Below are 17,133 nucleotides of genomic sequence, written 5' to 3' on the forward strand. Positions count from 1 at the left end.
CGTTCCCATCTCCAGTCAACAATATATTCTCAGATTTTGAGGCTAATAATAACACATAAATAACTTTTAGTACACTTGTGAATCTTTCTGTGAAGCATAACCCACACACCTTTTGCAGCTCATCCTGCTGAATTAACATCTCACCTTGAAACAGCAACCTAAACCTGCACTTACACCATTTACACTCGCCCAACTCATCAAACTTTCAGCTATATCAGCAAAAAAGATCTGATGAGTAGCCAATATTATGCAGCAACATGAACTGAGATCAAGCAATGACTTGCGTTTGAAACAGGGCACAGACTGCAGGGAATGATGAAATTCCCAGAATTCACACTGCAATACAAAAAAGTAAGCACCCACAACACTTCTGAAAGGTGAATAAAAGCACATCAAAATCTTTCGTTGAAGGTTGGATAATACACGTACCGTGATGAGTCTGGAGTAGTGATGGGAGACCCCATAAACAGATAGAGACAATAAAACCACCCTACTCCTATTATTCAAATTTGGACTTAGAAACTGGGGGATGACCTGGGTTTTGGGCCCATGATCCAATGTAACTTGAAGGAGAGGACAAAGGACACAGAAAGACTATTGTCAAGTATTAGAGCGCACCAACATCACTGATTAAAGTGAATGTAATTGTTTTAAAAATTTAAAGGAAAAATGATTGTCGAAATTATAGTACACGGCAGTGAACGCGACGGGGTGGGGTGGGTTAAGACCACAATGGGGAATGGTACAAACACCCATAGCACATATTCTTAATATCAGACAAACACCAAGGGACATTTTGTTCGGCAACAGTAGGCTACACGCTTAATGTAGGGGTATTTACATTAGTCAGAGCTGAGTCCAAAATACAACTGTGACAAAAAAAAAAGAAACCACCGGTTTCAATCAGCGTCAATATCCCTCGCACACGCGGATTTATTCGTGTCCACATTAATCTCTGCATCCGTCTACACAGGATTCCCTTCGAAAATTTTGATTGCAAAGCGCCGAAGGATTGCCCTTGAGCGTCACAGAGCAGAAAACAAAGCAAATTATGTGAAAGAATTATTTTTTTGTAAATCTCAAGGCACTTATAAACACAAAAGAACGGTACGGTGGAGAAGATTGAGAACATGAGAAATGGGTGAAAATGCAAGACAACGTTTACAGTAAATGACCAAATATGGTCACAATTCTCTGTAAATGTTTAAGTTTTCTGATCTGCCAACAGAACACATTTGTTTCTGTATGACATCATCCCGTAGAAATGTTCCACATTTGTTTGGGGAAATGGATTTAAGCAATTCCGAAAGACAAAGTTGTAACTTTCCCTTCCCTGTCTGCAACAAACAGGGATGCAGTGACATGCTAACATAACAGAATTACCTTAAAGCAGCACGGCTTCTCTCTCCACGCCATTCTCATTTTTGTATTTCCCAGATAAACATCAATTCTATGAGCCGCAGTGTAGAAAACCCCCGCGTTTGCCCGTGATACCTGCTGCTCTTCCCTCAACTCCCAGACGTGACCTTCCCAGCAAACTTTAATCCCTCCCTCACAAGAGAATGCAGTTACATACTGGTCTGGTTTCTATAGGGATTTTGTACTTTGCCCCCACTCGTCTTTTTGCACCCTCTCACTCACGGATCCAGCCACCGGGAACCACCACCAAAGCACGCCATTATTCGTAGATTTTACATATGCTGTTTAAAATCAGTCTTCCAAAATAAATGAATTGCACTGTGCAAAACGACAACAATTAACACTTGCGCAATGCGCATTCTGGTCAGTTTTTTTCTTTGTCGATTTCTCCATCCTGCACATATCTGAACATAGAGTTCAGCTTCATATTCATTGGAATCTAATTCCGCCTCTCGGACATACTACTGCGAGTGTCTTGATTTGTCCGAGTGTTCATGCAAATGTTCTCATTATAAATGCATTCGACCGCCTAGTCACCAATTTCAGTAAATAGCTCTTCTTGTCAGAAAAAATACACTGCCAACAACAAGCCCGCAACAAGTGTAAAATCCGTTATGGAATAGATGCAATGCAAAGACCCGGTTGCACATTCTAGTCCAGTCCAACATTGATAGACAACTCTTAACTAATTACCTAAAGATATTCTGAAAGCAGGTAAACTTGCTTTTAATTATAAAAAATTGTAAATACTGAATGTGTGTTTTAACAAGGTCAATTCCTCAACAAGGTAGTCAACCTACATTGAAATAGGACTGTCAGTAGGATTTAGCACTCAAAATTCCTTACCAATAAAATGACCCAAAGAATTTAGGGGCCTTGTGATGCTAATCATATCTACTCTAATTCTATCGTTATTCAATCTAACCTAACAGAGGGCACATGGGCTTAGCAATGTCTGATATTCATGCAGCCAACTGCAGTCTGTCATAGTGAGATGCATCAGTCGGTCTGCAACATAATTTTCTGTGTTCTTCCGCTCTCAATAGCCCATGGACTAGGGGACCCATCTGTGTGCGCTTTATCCGTGGGATAGATGAGATACTGTCAGAACGGTAATTCAGGCATCTGATGTACAGTCTCCTGGGAGACACAAGAGCCGCCGGATGACAAGTAAACGCAGAAAACATGGTCTGCTGCGCTGCTAATCCTGCTGGGCGGCTCGTCAAGCCACAGGAATCCTTGCTGCTCCACTGCTGGCTGTGGCTGGCAGCCCTTGCAAAAACTGGTGCAAAACTGACCAATCAATCAAGCAATCAAGCAATCAATCAAACTTTATTTGTATAGTGCATTTTACACTTACACTAGGGTTTGTCACAACATGCTTTACATGTGTTTACCCTGGCCTAAGCCACCCCGGAGTGGAAAGGAAACGCTCCCTGGAAGGCATGTAGGAAGAAACCTTAGAAGGAACCGGACTCAGTTGTGTGTGGGGGGGGGGGCATCCTCCTCTGGCCGGCTCAGAGTGTGGGCTTGCAAATACAAAACAAGCCCGTTTTGGACAGGCTGCACGAAGCATCCAAAACTGGCGGTCCAGGGGTGGGTTGGCAGGCTGGAGAGGTGGACATACAGGGGGCAGACGGTAGGCTTCGGGGTGACTCGGGGAAGGGGGCCAGTTGCCCCATTGGGGAGATTGGGAAACAAAGAAAAGAGAGTTAGGAGGAGGAGATGTGGGTAGAAAAGAAAGAAACAATGAGTGCAGTGGGCAACATATAACCCCTGCCAGGAGTTAACGATGGCAGCATAATTAGTAGGACAGAGACAGAGAAACCGTACATGAGAAAGGAAAGAAACCTACTGTATGCACCATAGCTGAATTGACCATACAGTTGGATCATATTGCTCCATATTGTAAAATGATGAACCCCAGGGGAAGTGTTATTGAAATTAGCCAAGCCAATGTATGCGTCCAACCAACATTTGTTGATTTGTATTTGCTAAATAACAGGGCCCCAGTGCCCTTGACTTTTTGTCATCACCCCCTCCAAATAGAGATAAAGATACAGAGAGAGTTTTCAGCACACAAGGCAATTAAAGAATGGTAAACTGTCTCAATTAATTATCTGGCCACTGGAGCACTTCTTATTCCGACTCAACAGCTTCAGGCAGAGTCAGAGACACAAAGAGCTTCTTTTTTTATAAAGCCTCATTAAAACGAGCTGGAGATCCTTCTGCCATGGCCAAGTCATCTGTAATGAATGCACTCAAGGAAAGCAGTACAAAGGAAACTCATACTTAGAGAGAGACAGAGAAAGAAAAAAGAGTGAGAGAAAAAAACTGAATGAAAGAGACAGAGGGAGCTGTGTGTTTATCTGTCCACAGATAATGTGATACTAGAAAACGTTCTGAGCATTTAAGGAATACCAACTGCTGACTACATGCATTTACTCTTAGAGAAAACAGATGGTCTGATAAACATATTGTTTTCTGTGCAAGGTCTGATTCAAAAGCCATTTCAAAAGATAATGTCAAGCAGTATGGATGCAAAAAGTAAACAAAAGAAGACTTTTTGTTTGCAAAATAAAGGTGTCAATAAAACTAACTAGCAAAACCCTGCCTTTTCTACAAATGCACAGCCACCGTTGTCTGGCTTAGCAGAGAACAGCATCTCCACACTTCCCTCTAAAAGTGAAGTGTAATTCCTATCTTCTGAAGATTATAACGCTGGTGTTGAACCTCAGAATGTTGTCCCAATTAGCAGAACCTGTGCAAATGCTCCTGGGAACACCCTTGAGTGAGTATGGACTGAACTGCACATGAAAATACCAGCCACATCATTACAGTAAGCATGAGAGCCACATCATAGACATCAATTAAGCCACATACCTCTAATTTACCATTTATTTTTACAATTCAGCATTGGCATATCACATATGCACATAATGTCTAAACAATTTCACCAGAATCCATTGTACAAATAATTGGTTTAGGCCATATAATGCGAAACTTTAAGGCATTATAAAATGCGAGACACTGCCATATAGGCGTATCACAATATAATACAATAGTATAATAGCGTCATATGAGTGAGTTCCCAATGCGTAGGATAGGGTGGTTGGATTGTCTTGTTCAGGCTATCACCTCAATGGTTCCTCCAAATAATGTACCTGAGCCCTACCACTTCCACTGTCAGGCATCGTTAGCACAGCCCGTACCTCTGCTGCGTCTGCACTGACTCCCCTGGCCACAGGTTTGGGTGAGGCAGGGGTGATCCAAGAGACACAACTGCCGAGTCCCAATTGGTGAGAAAAAAAAGATGAAGTAAGACAGATAAAATACAAGCGCTAATAAAAATGGGGAACATGCTGAGCACCTTCCTTGGACTACACTCCTCCTGGCTATCAGAAATCTTGCTCCGCTGTAGAGGAAAACAACGCAGCCCAGACTAAATAGCACTCCAGGGGGAGGATGCCTGTTAGGAAAATCATGAAACAAAAACATGTGGCTTTTCTGCATTCTGAGCGCAGCTTACCTCAAAGCTGAACACTCTTTTTTCCCCCTCTCGATGTGGTTGAACGGATTTGACCGAGTCATAACAAAACATACAATTCCAAGCATCCTCTTGCGTTATCAAAGGAAAACATGTTCCTATAATGTTGCGTATGTCATTATACAACCTGAGATGAGTTGGATTAATCAGACAGCTGCACTTAATCACATATAAAGGAGAAAAACAGGCGTTTGAAATAGGTACTTGAAATAAAAGACTCTTTTTTTAGTGACTGACTGATCCCATTAGTAACAGAATTTGGCACAATGAAACCAGATTGGCTGTCCTTGCTTTCTTTCCAGGCAACGGACCTATAAGGAAGCAAGGCAGGAGTTTCTGTTCAAATGAGCGACAGCAAACAGATTCCCCAGAGCATAAGAGCTCTACCATCGCCGCCCCTCTAACCACGTTTCCGACCCACACCTCACCAACATATTCAAACACAGGGCTTGTCCTGTTTCTGCTACAGTTTCATTTTCGGCGCATTCCATTCAGAGCACAGCCACAGCATGTTTGTATTCACTGTAAGTAAATCTGGAAATTTAAAAAAGTTTTTGAAAAATAATTTTTTGGTGTCCAGCGCAGGGCTGCACATATCCACTTCTCACAGCTGCGTTCATGCATGAACCCCACAGCAGAACTGAGTGTAGGAGTGTAGACATCTGTGGTTCTCCTCTGAAACATGTGGCTTCACCACTACTTCTTGTCACACCCCAGACTACAGCTAAGAGTCGGAGGAAGACCTGTCTTATGCGGCTTTGACATGCGGTCTACAGGTGGCCAGTGGGGGTCACTAGAAAGCGGTGAAACATGGACCCCCAACTGACTGAACCCTCCCAACAACTGGGCAACGTAATCACCAACTGCGTGTCACCCCATGGCCACAGTCAGCACTGGCACAGTCCGGATTCAATCCAGGGCCTTGACCCAACAGAGTATCACCAGCAACCGGATGGAGTTGGAGGTGGAGAGCGCTGAAGCCGCAGGGACAGTGGTTTAGCTAACGGGCTTCGTGTCCATGTTATATTGGCACCATTGGCCTCAGCGTTTCATCCAGTGCCCAGGAGGATCCTGCCAGTCTGGGTATGGTGCAGCAGGACAGTGACGAACACGAACATCCCGAAGCACATGGTTCTTCTCATCACAGATGAAGTCAAAGCCATGTCATTACTGGGGGGCCCGCATGAAGACGTGCCTGTGCTTCGCTCTCAGGCTTTTTTTTTTTTGGTAAAGATTTCTGAAGGATTATATTTCTCACTGTGATTTGACAGCTCCACGATTTCCCCCAACAGCTGTGCGCAATGGAAAGAAAACACAGCCCATGCTATTGTTGATCTATAACCAAAGCCTAAACTTGATACTTCTGGAATTCATGCTTTTCCTGGCTGGCTTTGCCTGAAGTGTTTCTTTAGTTCCTATTTAAGTGAATGCCTTTTCTTGTGTCCAATACATGAGAAAATCTGTGCTGCCCAAAAACCTGAAAACAACCGTGTCACACCAATGCTCCAGAGTCATTAAAAATTCCATTCCACACAGTTTGGAAAGGAAGTGGACAGCTATTCACAGATAGTTCTCGTCTTTCTGTAGAGGATTTTGTTTTTTTCAAAGAATGACTGGAGAAGTTTGTCTGTCGCGCTTTTGTTTCTGTAAATGTGTTTCAGGGCCATCCATCCCCACGAGCAGCCCCCTCTCAGCACAGGACACCTGCTAAAGCAATTCAGGCAAGGGAAAAACAGCAATAATATCGCCATCGCAACTAGATCTCTTACTAGATTAACTTGCACCAGTGAGAGGCCCCCCATCTGTTATTTTTAGGGACCTTACAAAAGTGACAAAACACCGCAATTCCCAGTGGAGCATCCCTTAAGTCTTCCCCATTACCAGTGCTACAGAATCCTGAAGTGAGGCTGGGTCAAGGGAGCTATGGAAAGAAAAAAGTATGTGGGGGTAGTTGCATTGCCTTTGCTGCAACAACATTGTTTCTTCGCATAGTGACCTTGACTGCATTAGTGCCGACAGTGGCCAGCAGCCATACATTGTTGAGGAGAGGGGGGAGGGGATTTTGGTGGGCAGGGAGTTTACTGTCTCTTCACAGAGCAGCTTGGGATAAAATAGACAGGGACTGCTGTAGTGGTGGGACAGGGTTATGAATAGGACTGAGCTTTCCAAACTGGGAAAGAGAAGAAAAGAAAAACAGTTTTTTAAATATAAAAAACCACCCCTGAGGATGAAAACTAGAAAAAAACCAAGTAGAACAACTGAGTGCTATAGCCTGGACGAGTAGTCAAGTCAAGATTTCCAGTATGATGAGTTATACAATATGTACAAAGCACTTACTATATGCCTGTGACTGAGGAACTGGTTCCAAAGTGTCATAAGATGCAGGACTGAGCTTCCTCCAGAAGACGCACCTGGCAACTTGCCACGCCCAGCATCTGTTACAACATCTGGTGCGACTCATGTAAAAAGAGTTCACCAGTCTCGCATCACAGTGACAAAATTGCTCTCTTTTTTTCAGTGAAAATTGTAGCCACAGACAAGCCACATATATGTACACAGAAATATATTGCCAGGACTGTTTGACCTAACAGAACTTTTTGAATGTTTTTGTCCTAATTTGCTATTTTATGCCAGATGCATCATCATGTGGGGGTAGGATGGGGGATGGATGAGGACTGAGATTCCGTCATGGCAACACAAACAAATACTCGAGCCTGTGACCCACAGAACAGGATTAGAACAAGCCTCTCTGCAGGGCCTACAACACTCAGAAAATGCCTACTATCTGAAGAGCTGCTACGCCCAATGTAAGCCTTCCACCTCCTATGGGGGCAAAATAAATCTTTTCTCTCCCTCAATCTCAGTTTGGAATGGGATTTTAGAGTTTTAGGGTTTATTCCCCCTCAGAACGCCAAAGGGTACATAACATTGTACCGTACTGTGAGAATATGGTTTAAAATGATTTGCTGCTATATTGCACTTGACAGATATAATCACAAAAGGAAGTGGAAACCAGAAGCTTAATCAATCCGCACGCTGAAACTGATTGGACCCATGAGTTACTAGGCGCTCCTCGCGGCTGTTAGCTGCGCCTCAACACCAAAGGGGGCGGGTCTCTGTCATGTTTCGTTCTGAACCTTAATTCTAATCGGTGTTGTGTTCAAATACAGTAATGACCCATCGCGAATAATGTAACAAATTTATGAGATAATACACAACTGTAATAACCTGAAAACACGCTATCAATAGTAACCGCACTAAACATGCAAAATTGATCAACGGCGTCAATCATATTTATTCACGAATTACCTTTACATCAAAATAAAAAAAATAAAAAATAAATAAATAACATTTTGAAGACCCAAAAAAAAAAAAAAAACTACACGGAACCTGGTGAAAACCACGGTGGTCGAGACAGACTGTTATCTTTCATCCACTGGCTCTGACTGGAGTTTCCAAACAGCCATAATAACTACATCGCCTCCCCAGAGGATCCTTGACGAGGAGCCCTACAACGCTCTGGTAGCCTCGCTTGTTTTGAGTTGCACCCCACTGTCCTTATCGAGACAAGTCCACAGTAACCCTGAAGAAGAGCTGTGGCAGACACAGCCTCGCTATGACCTCGCAAACCCAGGATATTTACCATAAAAAATATGACTTTTCCGAATATTTTCCAAATATATTTTAATACCTTACTCCCCTATGTATATCTGCAGATGTCAGACACAGACGTGGGTACAGATAATGGCTATAGGCTACATATGGAAGAGGACCGGGAATGCTGGTGTTAACTCTGCAAAGAGGCTATGAATAAGCAGGCTACGTGATATACGCGTCCTGACACAAACTGGTCATTCTCAAATTGCGTAAAAAATATTTTGCATGTTATATTCAATCTAATAAACAAACCCTATAACAAGTTAAAGTGCGCCCCCTTGTATCCTTACAAAGTAGCCAACGATATCTCCACTTATCTGAACCCGACGGGTTTCTTTTTTTTTTTTTTTTTTTTTTTTTAACCAAACAGACAGCTACGTTACCATTTTACAATTTATTACGCGTTATAAAAAAACAACACAGCACCAGTGATCTTCGATAAGATACAAAATGTATCATCTTGACCCTTACAATAATTAAATTAGCAAATTCGTTGCTATTTTATCACTTTGACACTTTCATCCCGCTCCCCCTCGTTAGTATTTCACGCATGAATAACATATTATAACATTGGCAAAACTTTGGCGTAAAGTGATCTGTCCTACTTCAGTGAAGTTAATTTTAATAATACCCTGAAATAATGCCGAACTAGCTGTAAGATCTTTGATTTAGTACTAGCCTGTGAAACAGCGTGAAATCATTTTATAAGCATTTTCACGCCTTTGGGGAGTAAAAACAAAAAAAGATAATGCACTCACCTCTTGTTTTTTTCTGGGTTTTCTTACGTTTTTGTTGTTCAGAAATCCATTGCTTGTCTTTGCTCCCCGTGTCTGCACAAGTTCTGGCTTAACTGCACCGGCAAGAATCTTTTTTGGATCGCAACAATGCCGAAGAAAAAAAAAAAAAAACAGGAAGCGATGACGACTGCTCAGTGAAAGTATCATATATTTCCAAGGCATTGGAATATGATCATTTCATGAGGGCCGAAGTGCACTCAGCCCACCGAATAGACTGGTTTCTTTCCAACTTCACATTTAACGCAAGATTTACTATTTAAATTTATTGCAGCAGGGTTAGAATGACGGACTAGGCTACACACAAATGCACCAGGTAACTATTTACTGACAAAATATGGGCGCAATCATTAAATGTCTGTTAACCAAGAACGGGTTTTAAGACGACATATCTAATAAAACGAATACCCTGCACAATAATAAAGGTAATTCACGAGTCCAGCATGTTAGGCGATGTTTAAAAAAGCAAACTAAGACCAAACTAAATTAAAGATGTTTTTATTTTCCTTTCACAATACTGTGATCGCTTTTTATCTCACGGTTTTACTTTAAATACCGAAATTCACCTTAAATCACCCACAACTGTCACAACAGTGGTCCCCAACCTCGGTCCTGGGGACCCCCTGTGTGCACTGGTTTTCGTTCCAACCACAGTTGCAATATCATAATTTTAACAAGCTGTTAATCTTTCTTAATTATGTGCTTTTATATTTAGGCAAATCATTTTCCCTCTTAAACCATAAATAAATGGACGACTTTATGGCATTAATAGACATCTCTGACATAATGTGGTATAAGAGGGTAAATAATCCCTCTAAACATGAAAAGCATCTAATCAAGAAAATTAACATTTTGTTAAACTTCAGAAATTTCAATAAGTGGTTGGAAAGAAAATCAGCATACCCAGGTTGGGAATCACTGGTCTATAGTGTGCAATCACCCCACCTAGTGGACTACATGAGATATTGCAGGAATATCCACCACCGCAGTTAACACACAGCACATGAACGGCATGGTAGAACCCGGAACAACCGTTTTAAGTGCTTCACAAGTATTGTCACCTTGTAAACGGTGCGGCAGGCGTGAAGGACAGGCAGACACGCCACAGGAAGTGGCTTCAGTCCAGCAACTAACATCCTGTCAGGAACACAAGTAACCATAAGCACCATCATACACTCCCCACTTTCTCTGGAGTGAAAACTCACACACAGGTACATACATCCACAAAAGTTGATTCGGCTATATTGGAATTCCTGCTCTGAATTAGTTCCCCTTTATTTCAGTTACACTAGTAACACTAGTATTACCAGTGACTGCATCTAATTTACAAAAAAAAAAAAAAAAAATCCCAAATCAATGTTGCAGAATACTTGACTTCATGAGTTCAACTCTTGCTCCTACTCTGGGATAAGTCTTGTGCTCAGTTGAGCTTAACAGTATCCAAGGTTACCATGGTGAAACACATGTATTTCTTATTGTGTGCACTGTTATCTGAAGCACTTGGTTAATGGCAAACAGCACAAGATAATCAGAAAAATATTTTACACTGGTGAAACATAAGTGTAATGGCTCATGAAAATTATGTTTGTCCACAAGCAAAATTTGAAATAAAAAACGGTGCACCGCTGTGGAAATAACAACATGAGCAAAATGTTCTTTGTACAACACAGTTTAATTTCAAATTAGAGGGTATCACAGAAATGATACAAGAACCAAGTAACATTTTAATTCGGATCTCTCAGGATGAGTGTTAACAGCTACATTTATCAGAATTTCCTCTTCCTTTCTAATCCACCAAAGGGTGTCCAATCTAATCTGAAATGGGCTGATGTTGGTGCAGGTTTTTGTTTTAGCCCAGCCTAACTCACTTAACTAATTAACTAATCATGGTCTTCGGTGAAGGCCTTGATAAGCAGAATCAGGCGTCTTAGTGCTAGGCTAAAACACCACCTGCACTGGCCCTTTTTCAGATTGGATTAGACACCCCTGCACTGACTGCAAAACTGCCTACAGAAAGAGCCTGGATGATAATGACAGGTATTGGCATGCTATGGTAGTGTTAACTTTAATGATTATGCCGTGCTGATTAATCTTAATGTTTAGTAACATTTCGGTCAGAAAAATATTGTTTCCGAACGTAACATAATAGTCGGGGAAAACACTTGTGCTCATTTTACATATGAACAACGAAATCAAATAAAAGGATTTTTACAAAGTGCAGTTAATGAATCCTGTATAGGTAAACACAATAGATCAAACAGGAAATCACTTTTTGGATCATTCACACATTAAGCTGCCCCAGTGAGAGATCACAAATAGATTATAAATATTGTTAATGCATTGTCCACATGTATTTTTCAGTAGTTTCATCACCGGGTTTATTGTATACTGCATCCATAACATTGAGAACAAGAAGAAATATTTACTTACTGACTCGAAACCATCCAAACAGTCATTGAGTGTGAACGAGACACAGGAAGTCCTGACACCATCCGGACTGATATCAGATTACTTGGCAAAATGTTATTCAAATACTGTACATCTTTAAGTTAAAGTTAATTTTCTACAATAACTCCTGCGCATGCAAGCATATCCGCAAAAAGATATAGTACACTTAATTCATAGATTCAACATCACGTTTTGGGGAAAATGGAGTGTAGATGCTTGGAATATTATTATTATTAGTTTTTTTTTTTTTTTTTTACAAGCACTCAAGACATCCACAAAATACTGCAGATGCTAGACTTGTGCATACTGACGTCTGCTCAAACTGAGCAGTGCTCCAGTCCGGGTCTGGTGTTGGTAGTACCGTTTTCACAGACTGCATGGGAAAACACAGGCGTTCACTCCATTATGTGAAAAACGATCCGTAAAGTATGTAAACACCCTTGATCTATTCAAGCTGGAGGGACTGAATTCTCCCATTTTGTGGGGCCATACAAGTCCTGCCGAGATCAAATTTTGGCCAAACGCTCACAAATTTCAAAAACTGAAAAACCAAACGCAAATGCACTTCATTAGAGCAGTGGCATGGGTCTCATTTTAAAAGTGTGCGTGCGTGTGTGCGCGTGACTGTTACTTGGTGGTCGGGGATGCTGGAATGCACTTTGTCACTCATCAAAACTGGGGAACAAATTATTTTCCCCAAGAAGTGAGAGGGACAAACCCCCCCTCCCCCCGCCAACGTCCCCCATAATGTACATCTGTGTATGAGGCTTGAACTTTGAACTTTGGAGTGCTAAACTACAAACTGAGGAGAATAAACTTATAACACATTACTGGGGAACACCTGTCACACACTGCACTGTACATACATGTTCTCTACATGAACAGTAAAGATCAAGATGTAAAAAAAAAAAACACTCATGAGGATTTCAGACTGGGAGGTAAACGGCGGTCGGGGGGAGGGGCAGGAAAGACCCGGTCACAGTGATGTCGCTTCTCTGGAGGGACTCGGGCAGGCCGGGGGAAGTGGCAGTGGGGCGGGGCTTAGCTGAGCACCACGTGCCGGTCGAACACGGACTTGCGCTGCTCCTGCACCTGCCGTTTCCAGCGCTGCTGCGCATGCTCCACTTTGTTCAGCATGTTGGACCGTGACCGCGACCGTGAAAGCACGTCATGTGCATTGGCGAAGGGCTGCTGGTCCTGGAAACCAAGACAAAAAAAAACATTTTAGATACAGACAAGCGCAAAGCACACTTGGGCTCTATCATATTAGTGCGATGAGGGCTGTGCACTTAAAAAATTTCTGAGGCGCACATATTTATATATTTACTCCTAAGTAAAAAGATCAAGCAGCACACTAATGCATCTCACCTGGCAGATGTACTCCTAAATTATTTTTCAGGAGCAAATTCCCCTCAAATTGGAGCACTGTAGAACCATGGCAATGTCATTAGTTAATTAGTAACAGACCACCTGGCTACAGCCCAGCATCCGAGGTCACAGTGTTTACAGTCCAGGAAAAGAACACTCAGAATGCCAGGGCAGTATCATGGGTCACATGACCTCCGCCTGTGTCACATCCCTGCCCCAGAGCAGGATCCAGGGCGTGAGGCAGAGGAACCAGGGCGGGCCTGAAGAGGGACGGGGGCGTGAACCACGCAGCCAGGCACGTACCCCTACGTCGTCATCGCTCTGGATGAGCTGCGAGTGTCCGAACAGCCGCCTCTTGAGCACGGGCTCCAGCAGGGTCAGGTACACCATGTAGAGGAGGAGCAGGCCCAGGATGGACAGGTAGATGATGATGGTCACCTGACACACAGTGCAGGGGGACATTGGGCCAGTTACGGGGGTAAGCACTACCCGGGATGCACTGTATGCTGCTCACATCATACACAAACCTGAGAACCTAAATAAAGACCTATGCATCCGCATTTATCCCACTTCTCCCTTCTTAAATTCTGGAAAGCCCAAACGACCCGTTCTTTAGCGGGATACACATGACCCGAGAGTCCAGATTTGTCATAAACTTTAAAGTTTTAACTGCGACTACTCAGAGTAGACGACAATGCTCTATTCTGGACTGCAGGCCTCAATAATCTGCAACAGTATATGGTGGTTTTTAATGCAGCTTCCAAATAACTGGCCAGTGAAGGCTCCACTAGATGGTCTGTTAAAGCTATAACCTACTTGGATTTGCACTGTAGATGATTTCAATACTTGCTTTTATTTATCATTGTATCATGAATAATATCACCATTTAATTCTGATTGATGCGTTATGGCAATACTGTTAATATTAATGGCAACTAGTCCACAATGGTTGACATTGGTGTGTATGCATGTGTATACAGACCTTCTAAATGCTTAGTGTAGCAAAAGGTTCTGAAAATGAGCCAAATTACTGTTAAGAGTTGCCATGCAACTCCAGTTATCTCTTCTGTCATTCCAACAGCACTCTGACAAAGCCAGCTGTGCATTAAATATTAATATCAAGAGTGTGTGTTCAATGAACAAATGACCTATTAACAAGAACAAATGACTTATTAACAAGAACCTGCGGTAAATGCGTGCATGCTAAAGTCCTAAATGGCCTCTTACTTTAATTGTGCTGGAGCTTCTCTCCTCGTATTTGCACTCGCACCGCAGACAGTAAGCCTCCACATCCTTGCCTTCCACTGGCATGGGCTCCACCACGTGCAGGCAGTTACTGAACGGACGCAAAAGCGCGTTAGAAAAACCGCATAAAAAGGAGGAACACGTAACAAGTACAATCTCCTTCACCCATAACATGCTCCTATGAATGAGGGTGGGCCTATGGCATCAAACATGTGGAATAAATATTATGAACTAAAAATACAGCTAACTTGAATTTCTAGATGGAACTTTTAAAATAACATTCTCCAGATATGTGCATGTTGGGATTGCGTGGGTGTAATTTTAATTTATGGAACATTCAACAATTGCATGTCTCAGTTTTATGGATACAACAATTGTTGTGAAATTACCAAAACTGAAATTTCTTGACTAACATCGTAATTGTTAAAGTGCGGAGAAAACGTGCATGCAAGAACTGTGATTTTGAATAACAACAAGAGTTTAAATCAAGTTATTCAAATCACACATACCAGTCCTTCAGTGACACGTTTTGATTGTAGATCTGTCCCAACACATCTTTGTAAGGTGGGCAAATGCATTTACACCTGATATCTTCAGAATTCTGCAAGGAAGATAACGAGTCAAGACAACAACCAGGGCTCGGCGTGGGTTCATCTACAGCAGTGGTAACCAACCCTGTTCCTGGAGATCTACTATCCAGTAGGGTTTCACTCCAATCCCAACAAAGCACACCTCGACAGCTAGAGATCTTGTCGAGCGTTTAATTAGTAGAGTCGGGGAGTGTCAAATTACGGATGAAATGAAAACCTACACCACAGTAGAACAGATTCAAGACCATTCAAGGTGAAACGTAGCAACAATACTCAATAGGGCTAGCGCTGAATCAGATTAATTAAAACGTTGAAATTATATCATTATTTTAGGTAACGTCAAAAACGCTGGTGACGCTACATTGCATCTTGGTTTAAATTACGTCAAGTAGCTTCTACCTAAACACCTAAAACATACACTTCAGTCAAGTTGATGTTCTAATATGCATTTAGCCTATATAGCGCCTGCGTAGCTAAATAAAACTGAACGCGTGACGTCTCAAAATAAGCATTTGATATGGATAAAAGCAGTCCACTATTTGGTTATATTATTTTGGTAGCGAGAGAGCTAGCTCGTTTTAGCTAGTTGCTATCATAACTAGCAAAGTTAGCTCGTTGGCAACGATAGTCTAAGCAAAGCCAGAACGACTATTAAACGATGTCGACAGCACAATCGTAACACTTCGTTTCGTTACTAGTTCGTTAGCCCAATTAGTATGTCATAGAGTTACTGTCCACAAAATATAACTACGTAGCTAGCTAGCTAACAAAGCATACTGTTACATGTTTGGCAGAAAGCTAGCATTATCGATGCACGCAGACGCTGCTGTACCTTGGCGTTTGTTGTTCGTGATGACAATAAAAGCAGAAAACAGACTGAAGAAAAAACCTGGAGACAGAGTACGATCCGGGACATAATTCGACGGTATTTAAACAGCAGATAGGACCGAGTCGTTGCTATTAACTAGCTACATGTATATCCTTATTCAATAAATTGTTAGCGTGATCTGTCAGTGCATTACTTTTCGATAGTCGTCTGATCAGCTGACAGCTTGCACAATGAAACGCTTCCTGTCCCCGTGTATAACCCTTCCGCTGGAAACAAGGAGCAATTGCCCTAGTGAAATGCACAACAGAACCGACGAAACAGTACCAAAGACCGTAAATTTAGGGGAGGAGAATGCACTCTAGAGGAAGGCTTTGCTTAAACATTTGGCTGTGTGCTGGTACATCTCATCTCCATGATAAAAGCATGCGTTGTGATAAACAATCAGGGACACAGTCACAACTGGCACAGTCAGGATTTTGTTCCAGACCATCGGGCAAGTCATTGCACTTTAAAACAACTAGTTTTGATTTGTTAATTGGTGTGCAGTGTACAACACAGTGTAATAAATCCAGCTTGAACGTTTATATTATTTATGGTCTTCTGTCATCATCATTATCATGCCATTATCATTATTTATTGATTTAAGCACAGGTAATATAACAAGAATGTCTGAAGATTTAAATATTTGCCACTAGAGGGCAATATAAGACAGGCCGTGTCTCCGAGTTCTTTTGCCAAATGCACGATACACCAGGGATATTTTTGTAGTTCATAGACTTTTTGAGGAATCAATCTTGTTTCAAGATTCATGAGTAACTTACACTGAAATTGGACAGTGTATAGAAAGGTGGGGGGGGGGGGGGGGGGGGGGGGTTCTTATTTCCAACCTGCTGAAATGTCACTTGGTGGTAGTTTGTTTTTTTAGGAACACCCAGAGCAATATAATTTATCACAAGTATTGAAGTGTGTATTTGCTGGGAGACATCTGTTGCTACTCAACCATCTGTTAAACTCTATAGCGTCACACAATAAACCATTAAAAACCCAAGGAGCGAGAAATCTGTGGGCTGCCCCCCATCTCTCTCTCTCTCTCTCTCTCTCTCTCTCTCTGTTCTCATGCTGTCTTTGATTGCTCTTGCATTCTCCCTGCTTAACGCATCTCCTTTTCCCTGCTCACCCTCTCCCTCTCTTCCCTCATATACCCTGTTTGTGCTTCTTTGTCCATGCTCCCTCTCTG

At 42.1% G+C, this 17,133-nt stretch overlaps 2 protein-coding genes across 3 annotated transcripts in view; both read right to left on the minus strand.

The window, feature by feature from the left end:
• Positions 1 to 9,534, minus strand: part of dennd2b (DENN domain containing 2B) — a 58,511-nt gene extending 48,977 nt beyond the window's left edge. The window contains exon 1 of one of the 2 annotated variants that reach the window (XM_035419713.1): positions 9,382 to 9,534. The gene's annotated coding sequence lies outside the window, so the exon portion shown is untranslated. Of the gene's footprint in view, positions 1 to 1,383; positions 1,542 to 9,381 lie in introns of those variants that run through there. The other variant, XM_035419714.1, reaches the window with a different exon arrangement.
• A 1,536-nt stretch (positions 9,535 to 11,070) lies between these two features.
• tmem9b (TMEM9 domain family, member B) lies at positions 11,071 to 16,153 on the minus strand. The gene is made up of 5 exons (XM_035419926.1): positions 15,900 to 16,153; positions 14,987 to 15,078; positions 14,460 to 14,568; positions 13,537 to 13,671; positions 11,071 to 13,062 (listed from the first exon to the last, which is right to left on the minus strand). Exons 1-5 carry the CDS (start codon positions 15,981 to 15,983, stop codon positions 12,907 to 12,909), a joined length of 576 nt encoding a protein of 191 aa, XP_035275817.1. The 5' UTR covers positions 15,984 to 16,153; the 3' UTR covers positions 11,071 to 12,906.
• Positions 16,154 to 17,133: the final 980 nt, after the last annotated feature.

Source organism: Anguilla anguilla, chromosome 5, assembly GCF_013347855.1.
Source record: "Anguilla anguilla isolate fAngAng1 chromosome 5, fAngAng1.pri, whole genome shotgun sequence".
NCBI classification, from domain to species: domain Eukaryota; kingdom Metazoa; phylum Chordata; class Actinopteri; order Anguilliformes; family Anguillidae; genus Anguilla; species Anguilla anguilla.